General features: G+C 46.6%; 1 protein-coding gene across 4 annotated transcripts in view; it reads left to right on the top strand.

Annotated features, from left to right (window-relative positions):
* TEC (tec protein tyrosine kinase) overlaps positions 1 to 16,978 on the top strand; it is a 78,325-nt gene that overhangs the window by 36,521 nt on the left and 24,826 nt on the right. For all 4 annotated transcript variants that reach the window (XM_069977595.1, XM_069977594.1, XM_069977597.1 and 1 more), the window contains 4 exons: positions 8,260 to 8,449; positions 14,208 to 14,312; positions 15,838 to 15,919; positions 16,497 to 16,625. In XM_069977595.1, the coding sequence (XP_069833696.1) occupies positions 8,312 to 8,449; positions 14,208 to 14,312; positions 15,838 to 15,919; positions 16,497 to 16,625 (454 nt within the window). In that variant the 5' untranslated portion in view covers positions 8,260 to 8,311. The remainder of the gene's footprint in view (positions 1 to 8,259; positions 8,450 to 14,207; positions 14,313 to 15,837; positions 15,920 to 16,496; positions 16,626 to 16,978) is intronic.

The following is a 16,978-nucleotide window of genomic DNA, read 5'->3' as shown; positions in this document are numbered from 1 at the left end:
GGCGCAGGCGCCTGCAGCTGTTCAAGCGGCACCTACGGTGGGGCCCGCGGTCAGCGATGCCTCTGTCCGCTTGGATGACTCGGCACGTGGGGAGGTGTATGTATGTTTTGATGGCCCGCTGGGGGCGCATTTGAAACAGGAAGTGCGTGAGAGGATCTGGAAGGATGAATACGTGGAAATATTCTCCCTCCTTCCTCTGGAAAAATTTAACATTGAGAAGGGTAAAGCAGATGAGAGTAAGAAGGAGGAGGAGGAGAAGCGGCGGTATCGACTGATACCCCGCACTTTTACGAATTGGCTTCAAGCATTCGCCATTTTGGCGAGTGTAATTGGAGAGAAGGCTCCTCAGAACTGCTCTGCTTTATTCGGCTATATGGATGCTATAGGGGAGGCTTATCGTGTTTATGGCGGAACTGCTTGGCTGCGGTATGACGAGCAGTTCCGCCAGCGTAAAGCGGTAAGGCCGGCGCTGCGTTGGGATCACAAGGACATAGCATTGTGGATGCGGCTGATGGTGGCATCACGCGCGCCTTCTCAGTCGTTTCGGGCGGGGGCCGGGGGTTCGTCTGGGTCAGCTGGGTCGGCCGGAGCCTCGGCCTCCCAGCGCCCGGGTTGCTGCTGGCAATACAATGAGGGTAACTGCCGGTATGGGTCCAGCTGCAGGTTCAAGCACGAGTGTGGAACCTGTGGGGGGAACCACCCTCAGTCCAGATGCTTCCGGAAATCCAAGGGTCGTCCCGCCGATGCTGGCCAAAAAGGGACAGACGCCGGTGAGCATAGAGGCGATGCTGCCACTGCTAAATGAATACCCTGACCAGAGGGCGGCGCAATTGTTGAGGGATGGGTTTATGTGGGGCTTTCGTATTCCTTTTGCTCCAGACGCACCAATTTTTCGCCCGCAGAATTTGAAGTCCGCCAGAGCGCATCCGTCTATTGTGAGCGAGAAGTTGGGCAAGGAGGTGACTCTTGGACGCATGGCGGGTCCGTTTGCAGACCCGCCGTGGCCGTACTTGCGGGTCTCTCCTTTGGGTCTGGTGCCAAAAAGGGAGCCTAACAAATTTCGTCTAATCCATCATTTGTCTTATCCGGAAGGTGCTTCGGTAAATGATGGAATAGACCCGGAAGCATGTTCGGTATCATATGTCTCATTTGATCGGGCGGTGGAGTGGGTGCGGCGGTGCGGGCCGGGGGCGCTCATGGCAAAAACGGACATTGAGGCCGCATTTCGGCTCCTGCCGGTGCACCCTGATAGCTTCCATTTGTTGGGTTGTATGTGGGAAGGACAGTACTATGTGGACTGCTGTTTGCCGATGGGGTGTTCCATTTCCTGTTTTTACTTCGAGGCTTTCAGCACGTTTGTGGAATGGGTGGTGCGCAAGGAGTCGGGGTTGCAGTCGGTTTTGCATTACCTTGACGATTTCTTGTGCGTCGGCCCGGCACGGTCGCCCATTTGTTCTGTCCTGCTGCATACAGTGGAGCAGGTGGCGCGCTGGTTCGGCATTCCTTTGGCCCCGGACAAGACAGAGGGACCCGCCACTGTCATTTGTTTTTTGGGCATCGAGATTGATTCGGTGTCAATGGAATGCCGGCTGCCACCTGACAAGTTGTGCGAGCTACGTGCGTTGGTACGGGAGTTCCTGGGTTTGCGAAAAGTGCGGTTGCGCCAGCTTCAGTCCCTTTTAGGCAAGCTTAACTTCGCATGTCGCATCATGCCCATGGGGAGGATTTTTTGCCGGCGCCTAGCCGCTGCCACTGCGGGAATCCGTTCCCCCCTGCATTTCATTCGGCTTACAGGGGATCATAGAGCAGATTTGTGTGTGTGGAATGAGTTTTTGGCACAATACAATGGGCGTTCGGTTTGGCTGGATGACTGGGTTGAGAATGCGGACATGGAGTTGTTTACGGACGCATCTGGTTCAATTGGCTTTGGTGCATACTTTGGGGGAGAATGGTTTGCAGGCGGCTGGCCTGACGAGTGGCGCAAAAATGGTTTGGTACGCAACCTGGCGTTGCTAGAGTTGTTTCCCATAGTGGCGGCAGTGGAAGTCTGGGGGCCTCGATTCCGCAGCAAAAAGGTGCGTTTTTGCTGTGACAATCTGGCAGTTGTTCAGGCCATCAATAGCTTGTCGGCATCCTCGCCGCCGGTGGTGACTTTATTGCGCCGGCTTGTTTTGAGGGGGTTGGAACTGAATGCATGGTTGTCTGCATGTCATCTTCCGGGGTGCAGGAACTCCATTGCTGATTCGCTTTCTCGTTTCCAGTGGGACCGTTTTCGGGAACTGGCGCCAGAGGCGGAGCAGCATGGGCTTTCCTGCCCCGATCATCTATGGAGCCTGGTTTGCGGACTGCATTCGGTCTGATGGCAAGGGCGGTTAGCCAGCCTACATGGCGGGGGCGTGAGGAGGTGTGGCGTGAGTGGCAGCAGTTTTGTAGGAGAGTGGGGTCGGATGGGGCGAGTGGTGAATTGATCCCACTGTTGCTGATGTTTGTCGGGGATGCGTTTGGAGCGGGGGCTTCGGCGGCCGGTATCGCCAAGAAGCTCTCCGGCCTTTCGTTTTGGTTTAGAATGATTGGTGTTCAGGACGTGACGAAAGATTTTTTGGTCCGCCAGGCAATGGCGGGGTACAGGAAGGCGAGGGTAGCAAGGGATTTCAGGCGGCCGGTGTCCTTTAGTATCCTGGGGGATCTGGTGAGAGTGTTGGAGACCTTGTGTACGGATGGGTATGAATGGGTGTTGTTTAGGGCTGCTTTCTCGTTGGCATTCTTTGGGGCCTTTAGGATTGGCGAGTTGGTCAGTCGTTCCTGTGTGTCGGGAGATGGATTGCAGGTAAGGGATGTAGAAGTGGGAGAGGGGAGTGTGTCCTGCTGGCTTCGTAAGTCGAAGACCGATCAGGCGGGGAGGGGGAAGCATATAAGGCTCTATGCGATAGGGGATTGCGCGGCATGTCCGGTCAAATGCGTATCAGAGTACTTGAAGGTTCGCTCGGGAGGTAGGGAGGGACCCCTCCTGCTACATAGGGATGGTAGAGCCCTCTCTCGTTTCCAATTTGTGGCAGTTTTCCGCAAGGGTCTGGTATGCTTGGGTTTGCCGGCAATGGAGTTTGCCTCTCACTCCTTCCGGATTGGCGCGGCCACGGAGGCGGTTAGATGTGGTTTGTCTGAGAGTGTGGTTCGTCAGATTGGGAGGTGGGAATCTGCTCGCTTCCGGTCGTATGTGCGGTTGGACATGATTTGAGGGGAAGGAGGCGGTTTGTTCTGTTGGTGTTCTTTTTCCCTTTGTGTTTTTTCTTCTTGTTTTTTTTTTTTTTTTTTTTGTTTGTTTTTCCTTTTGTTTTCTTTGGTTGTTTTTCTCTCCCTAGATTGTGCGTGCCTGACATGGATCCTGGGGCACTCGTACGTTCGCCGGGGGGCGGCACGGGCAGACGTAAGAACCAGCGGTAGACAGCTGGGTTTTCAGAGGAGTGAAGTCCGCATCCGGTGGATCGGTGTCGGGGGCTTATTGTGGAGCGGGGTGTTACCAGAGTTTCATTTCCACGCTAGGCTGGATAGGCCCCCAGACATATTAGTCTTGCACGTCGGGGGCAATGACATCGGGGTGCGTGCTTCCCGGGAATTGATACGGGACATTAAATTCGACATATTGAGGCTGTGGTCCATGTTCCCAGGGGTGGTAATAGTGTGGTCAGAGGTGGTGGCTAGATTTGTGTGGCGCCAGGCCCGGTCGGTGGACAAGCTTAACAGGGCTCGGGGGCGCATTAACAGGGAAGTTTCCCGCTTTGTGGCACGTAATGGTGGCGTAGTTGTTCGCCACAGGGAGTTGGAGGTGCCAGCTTGGGGTTTTATGGATGCTGACGGGATTCACTTGAATGAGGTGGGGACGGACCTTTGGTGTTCAGATTTGCAAGACGGGATTGAGAAGGCCATAAGGGTGTGGAGGGACTCGCAGGCACAAGGTGTCGTCCCTGCTCGCTGTGGCGGAGGGGGGGTCATCGATGGCTCGGACTGAGGGGGTTATCAGGAGGCCCTGTGGAGGAATGGGGAATCCACGTGTCTAGCTGGCAGCTAGTGGGAGTACGGAATGTGGTTACTACTTGGGTGGGATGATATGGTGATGGGCAGTACGTGACAGATTTGTCAACCCTGAGTCGGTGCGTAGCGACTGGGGATCATTATTCTAACTGTACTGCCATTTATGGGCCATCCGTGACCTCCTCGGGATATCAGTGTTATGGTTATGATAATGGGTTGTTATTGAAGTTTATAGGTAATATGTTTATTACAGAGTTGGTATATATATATTTGATATCCCTGTTATTTAATAAATAGGCTGCTGTGGCCATTATTCCAATTCTACATGGTGTTTGGTGTTTATTTAAAGGGGCTAGAAGGGGGAGGAGGGGAGGTGTGGTTAAGATATTATTCCCTACCCGTAATCTGCAATACCCGGGTCAAGGGAGGGCGAAACAGCGTAGCATAGTGGCAGCCCGTACATGACTGGGTGGGCAGTAAGGGGTTAACAGTGCCAAGGGTGGGGGGGGGGAGCAGGAGAGAGGTTACCTGTAGTTCAGGGTATAGTGAAATAAGGGGGTTGCTAGGTGAGAGCCAATGGGGGTGGTGGGAATAGCTTGGGGAAGGAGGGGGCTAGCTAGGAGTTGGAAGTGAGGAGAAAGAAACTTACCAGTCTTCTGAAGCTACAGGACCTGAGACGCCCGCCCGCCCGCCCTTATTGATACTTGGCCGGTGGGTGGTTGGCCTGGGGTTCGCGATGTAGCACTCGTCGCGGCAGCTGGCGGAGGGGGGGTCATCGATGGCTCGGACTGAGGGGGTTATCAGGAGGCCCTGTGGAGGAATGGGGAATCCACGTGTCTAGCTGGCAGCTAGTGGGAGTACGGAATGTGGTTACTACTTGGGTGGGATGATATGGTGATGGGCAGTACGTGACAGATTTGTCAACCCTGAGTCGGTGCGTAGCGACTGGGGATCATTATTCTAACTGTACTGCCATTTATGGGCCATCCGTGACCTCCTCGGGATATCAGTGTTATGGTTATGATAATGGGTTGTTATTGAAGTTTATAGGTAATATGTTTATTACAGAGTTGGTATATATATATTTGATATCCCTGTTATTTAATAAATAGGCTGCTGTGGCCATTATTCCAATTCTACATGGTGTTTGGTGTTTATTTAAAGGGGCTAGAAGGGGGAGGAGGGGAGGTGTGGTTAAGATATTATTCCCTACCCGTAATCTGCAATACCCGGGTCATGTAGCCCTGCATGCTATGTCAGGGGTTATTGCAGTTATAGGGAAACTATCAGCAGGTTGTTCATTAGGATGGATCGGCTGACCAGGGTGGGTTAGTGCACTGGGGGTGGTAGTCCCACCCCCAGTGCACCAAAATGGCTAATTAGCATATGGATTAAACTGCTGTCTCATGGAAGTGGTGCTAAGGATGAAGGTGCCCCGTGTGCTATAAGGACAGCCAGTTAGATTTGCCTAAATCACAAAATTTTTGCACACCTCACTCCAGTCTAGACCACTCTTGGAAACTTGCATTCAGTATGGTTTCATTTATAGTTAGCTACTTATAAAGGTGGTTTACCATTTTGATATATTTGACACAGGTATGAGAAGGAAAACAGTGTGAAAGATTAAATACACAATGATAAATCCCTCCCGATATGTTTGCAGCTACGTAGAGGCCCCCCAACCATCCTAACCCAAGACCTTCCTTTTCAGTTTCATCAGAAAATTAGATTCCCTGCATTCCTAGGTGTGCAGGTATGTGGGTTCTCTGCGGTTCATGTGCATGTCTTACTGCACCCAATAGGGGCCTGCAGGAGGAAGGACAATGACTGGTAGTGACCGATGAGAGGGGAGCTCAGGGAACATGCTAGTACTGTACATATGCTGGTATTCCACATAGGACCAGACTGTAGCCCTGTGACATACCAAGCCTGACACATTTCCTGGTATTGACTGAAGAAGAAATGGAACGATCTGCATGAAATAAAACCCCAAAACAAAACTGAACGGCAGAAACATACGTCACAAACTTACTATTCATGTGGGTTCTAGGACAATGTGACTTTCATTTGTTGCTAGAGTATGTAGCCTCTGTATGGACTGTGACTAGGGGTTTTAAAGTAAATGTACAATCTAGATTTTTATTTTTTACTGATCAGAGCCAGATACAGGAACTTGTTCTTTTTTCTCATTTCATTCTACTTTCTGATTGTATGTTTTTTTTATTTCATTTTTGCTTATTATTATGGGGCCAACTATCTTGCCTGAGCTGTTTAGATTTATGGTTTACAGCATACACCATGGACATTGGTGGTGATCCTATTCACTTGTATGGGAGAATGTTCTAGGCATGGTTGGTGACCTCTGCAGAGTTTAGTGTACCGACTGGTGTCACTTTTCACTGTAATTCTGTATGATTAAAAGCAGGAGATTACTGAAAGATTTTCGACTTGCCATCGTGAGAGACTGTATTTATTTGCACTGGTTGTGCATGGCGGCAAAATGGGGATATAGCCGTAAAGTGTGACCACAGCCGTAGTGAAAGCATTTGCTGAAGCCATTAAGATCTAATAAGTGATCCCTTTCAAAATAGATAGAGACACAACTACGTATCTTCTGCAGAAAAGTAAATCTGTAATATTAACACTGAATTCTTTGTTAGTTTTTTTGCTTAGAATAGATACAATACAAAAGTGTTAGTCTTGTGGTTTAACACAGCAGAAATGTTGACACTAATGCTGCTGCTGGGTCTTAGTCCTTTTTAAATATTATTAATATTTGAAGAAAAAACAATCTACTCGTGGGATCCTATGAAAGTTTCATGCATCTGTGGCCAGCGGTCCACCAAAATCATGGCGGCAACAACTCTTGGTGAAGATTTTTTAAACCACAGGTTGTCAGCAGTTTGCAGACTTCTTACACTTAGAGGAGCCTTTACTGTACCACACAGTTAGGCTTACATGTCTATATTTGCATTATTTGTATTATTGTCCTGTTCCATTATAAGGATAGCAAACAATGGTGCCAGCAGACCCCATTGACTTTAATGGGGTCAGTTGCATTTCTGCCTTGTTGCTAACCATTCTTGTTTGTGCATTGTCCATCAATTGTCCAGTATTTTTGGCTGAATCTTTAATGGAAGCCCCTAATGGAATCTTTTAAGCAGATGTGAACATAGACTAAAAAAGAACCATCCCCACGAAGTGTAATTGAGCTTAATCTCAGCTTAACTTTACCTTCTAATATTTATGACGGTTTAGGTGGAGAGGTGACAAACTTAGTAAGTTAACTTTTTACAGTTGTAGAAGTTAACCTTACTGGAGCAAAAGCACCAAACAAACTTTAAGGCCATGTTCACACACTGTCAAATAACGGCCACCATTTTATTAGAAAATAATGGCTGTTGTTTTCAGTCTTCAATGATTTCTATTGAAGTCTATAGAAACAAAGCCTATTGGTTCACACAATGTATAAAATGTATCATAGATTTTTTTTTTCACTGTCCTTTCACCATAATTTACACATTAATTAATGGAACTTTTTTTTCATCATCATTTTTTTTAATTTTTATTTTTTTAACATATAAAAAGCAACATAACGTACTACATAAAAGCGTTTTTTTTTATATGAGTACAAGGCTACAGCCACGTACAGTTGTACCATAGACATTATGCATTCCTCATTTCAAAACCACAATCCACCCTTTTTTCCCCAATTATATTCCTCCCCTTCTTCCATACCCTTTGATACTAAAAATAACGGCTGTGGTTTTGAGTATCAAATAACGGCCGTTAAAAATTGTGTGAATTTAGCCAAAAAGTGCAACTTCAACAATCTGCATAAAAATGGATTCAATATACTGCTATAACTGTTGCACCTAACACCACATGTACCAGTGTGCCCAGGACTCTACATACATGTGATCAGCTTTCTTCTTTTCCTGTATCTTGAGGACTTGCACAACCTGGTCATGTGGCCACAGCTTTTCCTTGATGGCAGATGCTGGGGAAAGAATTGAGTTGGGTTTGCAGGGGTATGGGAGTTGGAGGAGTCTGGAAGAATAGATCTAGGCTGAAGAAGCAGAGCGCTATTTCATGTGTAGGTTCTCCATCAAGTTGCTGTAGGTAAAGGGCATGGAAGGAAATGTAAATACCAAATCTCATCCTGTGTCACCCAGAATAAAACACATTTTAATGTGCTTTGATCTTTGAAAGGCTTTTTCTCTGTTTCAGCTTACAGTCCTTCATATTCAATGGCAGGGGAACCAGTGCACAGGACGCTGAAATGAATTCAGAGGTAATACTTGAAGAAACTCTCATTAAAAGATCACAACAGAAGAAGAGGACGTCTCCCTTAAATTACAAGGAAAGAATTTTTGTACTTACAAAGTTTAAAATCACCTATTATGAAGGACGTGCTGAGGTAAGGTGATTTTGTTCTACTGTTATTTATAGGGCAACGCTGCCGAAATATTATTTCTTTCAGATAAACAGGTACTAGAAAGTTATATAGATTTATGTAGATTTGTAAAATGCTCCATTCTTCCAGTACTTATCAGCTGGGGTATGCCCTGAATGAAGTAGTGTTTTCTTTCCAGTCTGACACATTGCTAGAATGTGATCGGTGGAAAAATGTCAGTAAAATCTACACCAGTTCACTGCATGTGCATGGAGAGGTTTTAGTGCACACAGGATTTATGTAGCGGCATTGAGTCTTATCCTTATTGAGCCATTTCACTGCCGAAGACCAGTGCAGGAAATGCCCCCTTAGTATGTCCAGATTTAGCTAAAAATGTGCCCATTGTAAGGCCAAATCACACAGAAAAATTCTGCATGCATTCATTATGTAAATGTACCCTTTACCTTCAGAATTTACAAATTAACAAATGGTTTTATTAGACATTTGTGGCATATGTGTGGTGTCCCACCACTGGTGTTTTTTCTCTTCTCTTGTGCACCTGTCAAAAAAGCTTGTCTCTTAGGTGGATGAGGTAATAAGTTTCCCCACTAGGTGACAGTTTTTTGTATCCTTGTATGTATTTTAAAGCACAGCTGAAGAAGGTAATGGGTTAATGTTTCGGTGTACCATGTGTTTGATGCTGACCATTAGGAGGTGCTCTCTTTCTCTCTCAACCTATCCTGGCTCTCTACACACACTCACTACCTGTAGGAGGAGTTAGTTAGCTCCGTGTGGGAGAAAGTACGCAGTTCAGTTAACCCTTTGAGGACCAGGCCCAAAATGACCCAGTGGACCGCGCAAATTTTGATCTCGTTTTTTCCTCCTCCCCTTCTAAGAGCTCTAGCACTTTCAGTTTTCTATCTACAAGCTGTACTTTGTGATGGTGTCTTTCATTTTACCATAACATGTATGACGGAATTTCAAAATTATTATTTATGAAGATATAAATTGATGAAATCGTAAAAAAGAATGCAATATGGGTGCAAACAATGATCATTGTTTGCGGCTGTCAGGGCAAGGAGAATGGGATTCCCGCCTGTCTCAGTGTGCCATAGCACAGCCTGCTTTATTCAGTGTGATCATACCCTTATACTGAAAAGACTTACAGTAAAGCTGTTAGATTTTTATACAACACATGGGACTCTGTCATCTTCTGTCTTCACCTGCACCTATACACACACCATTATTTTCCCCCCTTCCGTGGGTGGCAGTACCGACAGTCCGAGTGGGTCAGTTGCCACTCTGGACTACTGTGACAAGGGCTCAAGGGACCCGCAACAAACCGGCAGGTTACTGACCATTTGGGGAACACAGCCGTACAAACAAGCAGGTATTAACACCACACCTGTGTGTCGGACTAGCACTGGTGTCATGACACTAACATCACTGGCTGAGCTCACAACAAGGCTAACCACCACCATCTACCACCTGGTAGCCATACAATCCACCACATATGCATAGGATGTAAATGTTATGGTCCTGCCACTAGACCACACCTATTGGGTAAAGTTAGATCTGTTGATTTGTATCTTACCATTCTACTTGCCCTGACAGCCACAAACAATGATCATTGTTTGCACCCATAATTATTAAAAGACAGCTGTTGCATCATAATGATGGCCGTCCCAAAAGACGGCCACAAAACAACATTGTGTGAACATGGCCTTACTGTGAGTATGTAAAGCATGTGATAACATGCTGCCATTAGGCATACAAGAGATGGAAATGATAAAAAACTTGGAAACTAACCTCAATTTATGAAAATGACTAGCAGATGTTAATGCAAAAGGCCTTTTAAGGGTGCCTTCACACAGGTCGTATCACAGCGGAAATCTCACTGCGAGTTGTGCAGTGATGTAAGGTCCTGGCAGGTCCCTGTGAATACATACTAGTATGTAAATCACCTGCCCCTAAACCCCTTAATCGGCTGCTGCTGTATACATTACCTGTCTTCAATCCTTGCTGCATGGGTTCCCTGCTTCATGCTCTCCCGCCCAGCCAATCAGTGGTTGCAGCTGGGCAACTCACTGATTGGCTGGACAGGAGAGCAGGAAACTTTCAGACCGCTGTGAGTATGTATTCACAGCGACCTGCCAGGACCTTACATCGTAGCGGATCTCACTGCAAAACTCGCAGCGAGATTTACGCTGCGATGCGTTCTGTGTGAAGGCACCTTAAAGCCGTAGTGCGGCGCTAAGAAATTATTCACAAAATAACACACATTACAAAGTTATACAACTTTGTAATGTATGTTATGTATGTGAATGGCCCCCTTCCCCGTGTTCCCCGACCCCGCCCGTGGACCCGGAAGTGTGATGCACTATACATACCTGATTCGTGTCGACACCCGTCCGCATTTCTTCTGACAGTGATGTAATCTTCGGGAGGCCGGCAGACCCGCTCCTGCCGTCCCTCATGCCAGCCCCCTTCTGCCGCGTCATCAGCTGCTCAGCCGCTATTGGCTGAGCATAACTGTGCTCAGCCAATTGCGGCTGAGCACAGTTATGATGCGGCAGAGGGGCCGGCCTCCCGAAGATTACATCACTGTCAGAAGAAATGCGGACGGGGGTCGACACGAATCAGGTATGTATAGTGCATCACACTTTCGGGTCCACAGGCGGGGGTCGGGGAACACGGGGAAGGGGGCTATTCACATACATAACATACATTACAAAGTTGTATAACTTTGTAATGTGTAGCGCCGCACTACCTCTTTAAAAGGGAGCTAAAGAATAAACAGAGAATACAGCAGTGCCCCAGACTGAAGGAAATATTGTGCAGTCCATAACAATGCATATTTTCTTAGGACTCGGAAGTCTGGTGTTCATTCGTTTCACACAATTCTCAGTGGAATAACAGAGGAACACCTTACTGGCTGCCTACTGTCTTTTGACAATGGGTGAGCTATGTCCCTAGTCTGCAGCTACATCTTATAGCATTGCTGCAGTTGAGGGGTGTTTGCAATTCCAGGGCTACTCCTACATTACAAATAAAAGCTTTTGCAGTATCTCAGTACCCATATCCCAGCCTAGAGTTGTCATATGAACAAGGAAATATCTTTAAAGACCTTGAAACTGTGTTTAGGTATTGTATGTTTCCTATATGTCCTGATCAGTGGTGGATTAAATGTACCTTGGGCCCCGGGCTGTCCACCCAACCTAGCCCCCCCCCCCCCCCCCCCGGTCAATCCGCTTACATTATAATCCACTACTGCCCCCCCCCCCCTCCCTGCTGGCCCCAATAAACATAATGTTTGGTCCGTTGCTGCACAGAGGATGTCAGGAGAGGAGGGTGCTGATTTTATAGGGGAGGTCACAGCAGCACAGGATGTCAGGAGAGGAGGGTGCTGATTAGGTGACAGCAGCACAGAGGATGTCAGTAGAGGAGAGTGCAGATCTTATAGGGGAGGTCCCAGCGTCCCAGCAGCACAGAGGATGTCAGGAGAGGTAGGGGGTTTATCTTATAGGGGAGGTCACAGCAGCACAGAGGATGTCAGGAGAGGAGGGTGCTGATCTTATAGGGGAGTTCACAGCAGCACAGAGGATGTCAGGAGAGCAGGGTGCTGATCTTATAGGGGAGCTCACAGCAGCAAGGAGGATGTCAGGAGAGGAGGGGGCTGATCTTATAGGGGAGGTCACAGCAGCACAGAGGATGTCAGGAGAGGAGGGTGCTGATCTTATAGGGGAGGTCACAGCAGCACAGAGGATGTCAGGAGAGGAGGGTGCTGATCTTATAGGGGAGGTCACAGCAGCACAGAGGATGTCAGGAGAGGAGGGGGCTGATCTTATAGGGGAGGTCACAGCAGCACAGAGGATGTCAGGAAAGGAGGGTGCTAATCCTATAAAAGATGGTCCCCCTCCCTTATAGATGGTCCCCCTCTTCCCCCCCTTATAGATGGTCACCCTCTGTCCCCCTCTACCCCCCCCCCTTATAGATGGTCCCCCTCTTCCCCCCCTTATAGATGGTCCCCCTCTTCCCCCCCTTATAGATGGTCCCCCTCTTCCCCCCTTATAGCTGGTCCCCCTCCCCCCCTTATTGCTGGTCCCCCTTCCCCCCCCCCTTATAGCTGGTCCCCCCCCCCCTTATAGCTGGTCCCTCTTTCCCCCCTTATAGATGGTCCCCTTCTCCCCCCCCCCTGCAGATAACACAAAAAAAACAACACAACTCACCTGCCGTCCATTCCCCCGTCGAGCCTCTCTCCTTCTGCAGCCTCCGGCTGATGTGCGGCTGCCGGGGATGTCCCGTCCTATCCCCGGCAGCGCCCGCATCAGAGAGCTCCCCGTGTGCCGGAAGTCACAGGGAGCTCTCTGATGCGCGCGCTGCCGGGGATAGGATGGGACACCCCCGGCAGCCGCGCATCAGCCGTGGCGGATTATAATGTGGGTGGCGTGGCGTAGGCCCCCCTGGAGCCTCGGGCCCCAAACCGCCCATATTATATTCCGCGACTGGTCCTGATGTTTTACTTGTCACACTGCTAAACAGTATACACTTATGTAAATTGTCAGGGCAAGGATTAACATGTGTATTGGTCACATGTGAGACTGTAAAAATTTGATCACATAAAGCTTCCACATGCAGCAGCAATATTAAGTGAGCTCTGAGGAGTATCCCAGGTCCACCTCTCTCTGGGTGAAAACCAACCCCTGCAAAGTCTAGCCCATTTCCCTAAGGGATGCAACTTTCCAGGTTAGTCCTAGATTCACCCCAATTTTACTACTAGGCCTCACATCAAGCCTTAGGTCTTGACAGCTCCTAGTTTCCTGCAATGTAAACCATAAAGATTTTGCACAACTGCTCAAGGTCTATACAGGCAGAACAGTTTGTACTAGTAGGATATACAGTACAATTTTTTTCCATTTTATACCCGTTTACCCAAATCTTACCAGATAAGTTGATGGTTTCCACAGTGCGAAAAGAAAGTGTTGATACAGCTGGGTATGCATGTATCTGCTGCACCTTCTTCATTGGATACATACAAGCTAACATCACATCACACGTAACCTACTGCTAAGTTTTTTGAGTAGAAAATACGTCCATATTTTGATCATTACGCTCATACAATAATTACTTACAGCCATAATGATCAAAATACAGCCATATTTTAATCCCAAAAAACGTTGTGTGAACATACACTAAATGTTAAGGGATTTACTGTACATCTTCAGATACTGATATTCAAAGGGGGACATTTATGAATTTTATGCGTATTTTATGCCGGACTTATAAATGTCCCCGCATCTCCGGCGGACCGCCTCTACATAAATCCCGTGTGCGTCTGTGCGCACAGCCGAAAACCTACACCACCTGAAAGGTGGAGTAGGTTTTCGGCGTATCTTTGCGCTGAAAAAATTATAAATAACGAGTCTGCGCCCCCCGTAACGCCCCCTCCACACCCCCTCCCCGCCCCCCCCCCCCCGGCGTACTCGGCGTGAAGTGCCGATATGCGAATATTTTATTCGCAAATCGGCCATTTGCGAATAAAAAAACATGCAAATTGGCACTTTCCGCCGAAAATCATCCGTACGCCGGATGATACATGTCGCCCAAAGTGTTCTTTGGCTACAGGATGGTCCTTTGTCCTACTACAGATAGTCTTTTAATCAGTAGATGCATGAAACTCCATGGCTTTTTTCTTACATTGGTCTTTTGACTTACAGTACGTCTTGGCTGGTTTGGTTATTGACAACATTTTACTATGTCCCTGATTTAACTTTTTTTGCAGAAAAGAAACAAAAAAGGATCAGTGGACATTGCAAAAATAAAGTGTGTAGAAGTTGTAAAGTGTGACATAGATCAAATTCCATGTCAGAATAAATATGCATTCCAGGTATGTGTTCACTTATTACCAAGCTCTTTCATCATGGAGCAAAGTACTGCTGCACCTACACACAAGGAATGTTAATCGTTCCTGCCAGCAAATAAAGGCTTTTCATGCAATCGCAAATTGAAACACATACAGACCTAAAAAAGATAATATTAACAATAAAATATAAATTAAAATGTTACATATATAATTTGTTTGGCCTATATAACATGTTGTATTAGGTATGAACCATAGCAGCAGCAATTTCTGCCAGTTATCCCCTATCCTCTGTACAAAGGATGACGTGCTGAAGTGAGAATACCCCTAATAGGTTATCTTTAGGCTATGTTCACACATGGAATTATGGTCAGTATTTGTAACCAAAACTAGAGATGAGCGAACTTGCCGGATTTCTGGTTCGTATGAACCAGAAATCTCGGCGTCTGACTCCCGCTGTCTGCCCGCTCCGTGCAGCGGGTGGATACAGCGTAAGGAACGCATAGAAAACTGGGATACAGCCAATGCCAATGGCTGTATCCCAGTTTTCCAGGCGTTCCTTACGCTGTATCCACCCGCTGCACGGAGCTGGCAGACAGCGGGAGTCAGACGCCGAGATTTCTGGTTCATTGGAACCAGAAATGAGGCAAGTTCGCTCATCTTTAACCAAAACCAGGATTGGAACTGACAAGGCAAAATTATAATGGAAAGATTTTCACAGCTGCTGTGTTTTTAATCCACTCCTAATTTTTGTTGAAAGACTGACCATACTATGTGTGAACACAGCCTCATAATAGTCAGAAATACATTTAGGCTGCAAACACACAGGGTGGGTTCACAGCAGATTTCTCGTTGCGAATTCGCAGCTAAATCCGCTGCGGTTGCCTGCCCTGTAATGTCTATGTGAAGCCATACTTGTGTGGGATGAAGACCGAAACCCCCACCAGCCAGAGCATATACATTACCTGCTCCGCGATCCGGCCTGTTTCGGGGGTTCCCAGGTGGATGTCTCGCTTAGCCAATCAGTGTGCTGCCTGCCAAATTCGCAGCGAGAAATCCGCTGCGGATCCGCCCTGTGTGTTTGCAGCCTTACTTGAAATTCCAAGCATCATCAAAAATTTGCAATTTTAATTTCAAATCAAAATTCTAGATTCAAAAGGCAAAAACCTTGTCTGTCTGCAGTCTATGGCATACTTTATTATTGCACTCAATATATAACAATACGTTCAGTGGTGGCTGCCTGAATTTATTGGTTGTATATATATAGCTATACGTGGGATTTGAGCTCTGTAAATATGGAAAGACATATGTAAAGAAATTATTCTGTATGAAATGTATGATCTAGTAAGATAAGACATGAACAGAATATTATTTATGGATAAATATTCATTTTACATTTTTCCAATATTATACTGCACCAGTCTACCATACTATCAAAATACATACTAGTAAATCTGGAATTGTAGCCACTGCTGACTTCCTGTAGTGAGTCCTGGGTGTTGGTGTGTGGTATTATTTCTTCATCATATTATTTCCTTCCTCCATTTCACAGGTGGTCTATGATACAAACACGTTATACGTCTTCGCACCTACAAGTATTAGTCGGACCCAATGGGTGAAGAGCCTAAAAAAAGGTGAAGTTTAAAGTATTCTCTTTATTATTGGAGTGTATGTGGGGCTGTAGAGTATGTAGCATTTACTTTGACAATATTAACTGCTTAGTTAGACAGCTAACCAAATATGTGCAGCTGAATGTTGCTTCTTGAATAATTACATTTTAGTGGTAAAACTTGCTCATCAAGTGACAGCGCCAAAAAAAGTAGTATGGGATCCAAAAGAGAAATAGTTTATGGCAGATTTATTATTAGAATGAGCAAACAAATCTGCATCTAGGTCATGAAAATATCCCCACTTCACTGTTTGACAGGTAAAAAGGTCCAGATTTAGGCATGTCATTTATAGTAAAGTAGCACATAGCACTCATGCATTCATGATTTTACAGGGAATTGACATTATTTTATCAAGCAGTTTTTGGCTACGAGGCTCATTCTGGTAAAACTATGGAATCTGGTGTTCTACTTCTGTGTGTATGGGCAGCCTAATAAATCGAAAGGCTAGCCTATGGTAAATTCAGAGACATGAGTGAAATTATTCACTTTTTAAACCTTCAATACCCATCCATTGAAAATATGTGTCCTGGTTTCTTTCTAGCAATAAGGAACAACAACCAGACATTTTCCAAGTACCATCCTCAGTTTTGGGCAGACGGTGTGTATCAGTGCTGCAGGCAAACAGAAAAGCTGGCTCCAGGATGTGAAGAATATAATCTTTTTGATGAGTGTAAGTAGAAAAGAAGATTCAATAATACACCAGGGGGAGAAATCAAGTCATTCCCTTTGCCACACATCTATTAGCAGAATGCAAGCTGCTATTTTTGTTAAGGATACACAGATTGGCATAAAACAAGAACTCCCTGGTGAAATCTTTTGGCAGAAATATTGGCCAATGTGGACAGGATCGCTTTCTACAGTTTCCGCACGATAGAGACGAAAGAGAGAGGTACTGACATGTTCTGAGGAGCCTGCTCTACCTCATCTTACAGATGCGATATATGAATAGGCTCTAGGGTTTGTGGAGGCCAGGGAAGCAAGGAAAACTCTATCATGTCTCTAGAACCAATACAGGAGTATAAA

This window comes from Dendropsophus ebraccatus, chromosome 7 (assembly GCF_027789765.1).
Source record: "Dendropsophus ebraccatus isolate aDenEbr1 chromosome 7, aDenEbr1.pat, whole genome shotgun sequence".
Taxonomy (NCBI): Eukaryota; Metazoa; Chordata; class Amphibia; order Anura; family Hylidae; genus Dendropsophus; species Dendropsophus ebraccatus.
Note: the sequence above shows the minus strand (reverse complement) of the source record. Positions and strands in the feature narration are given on the sequence as shown.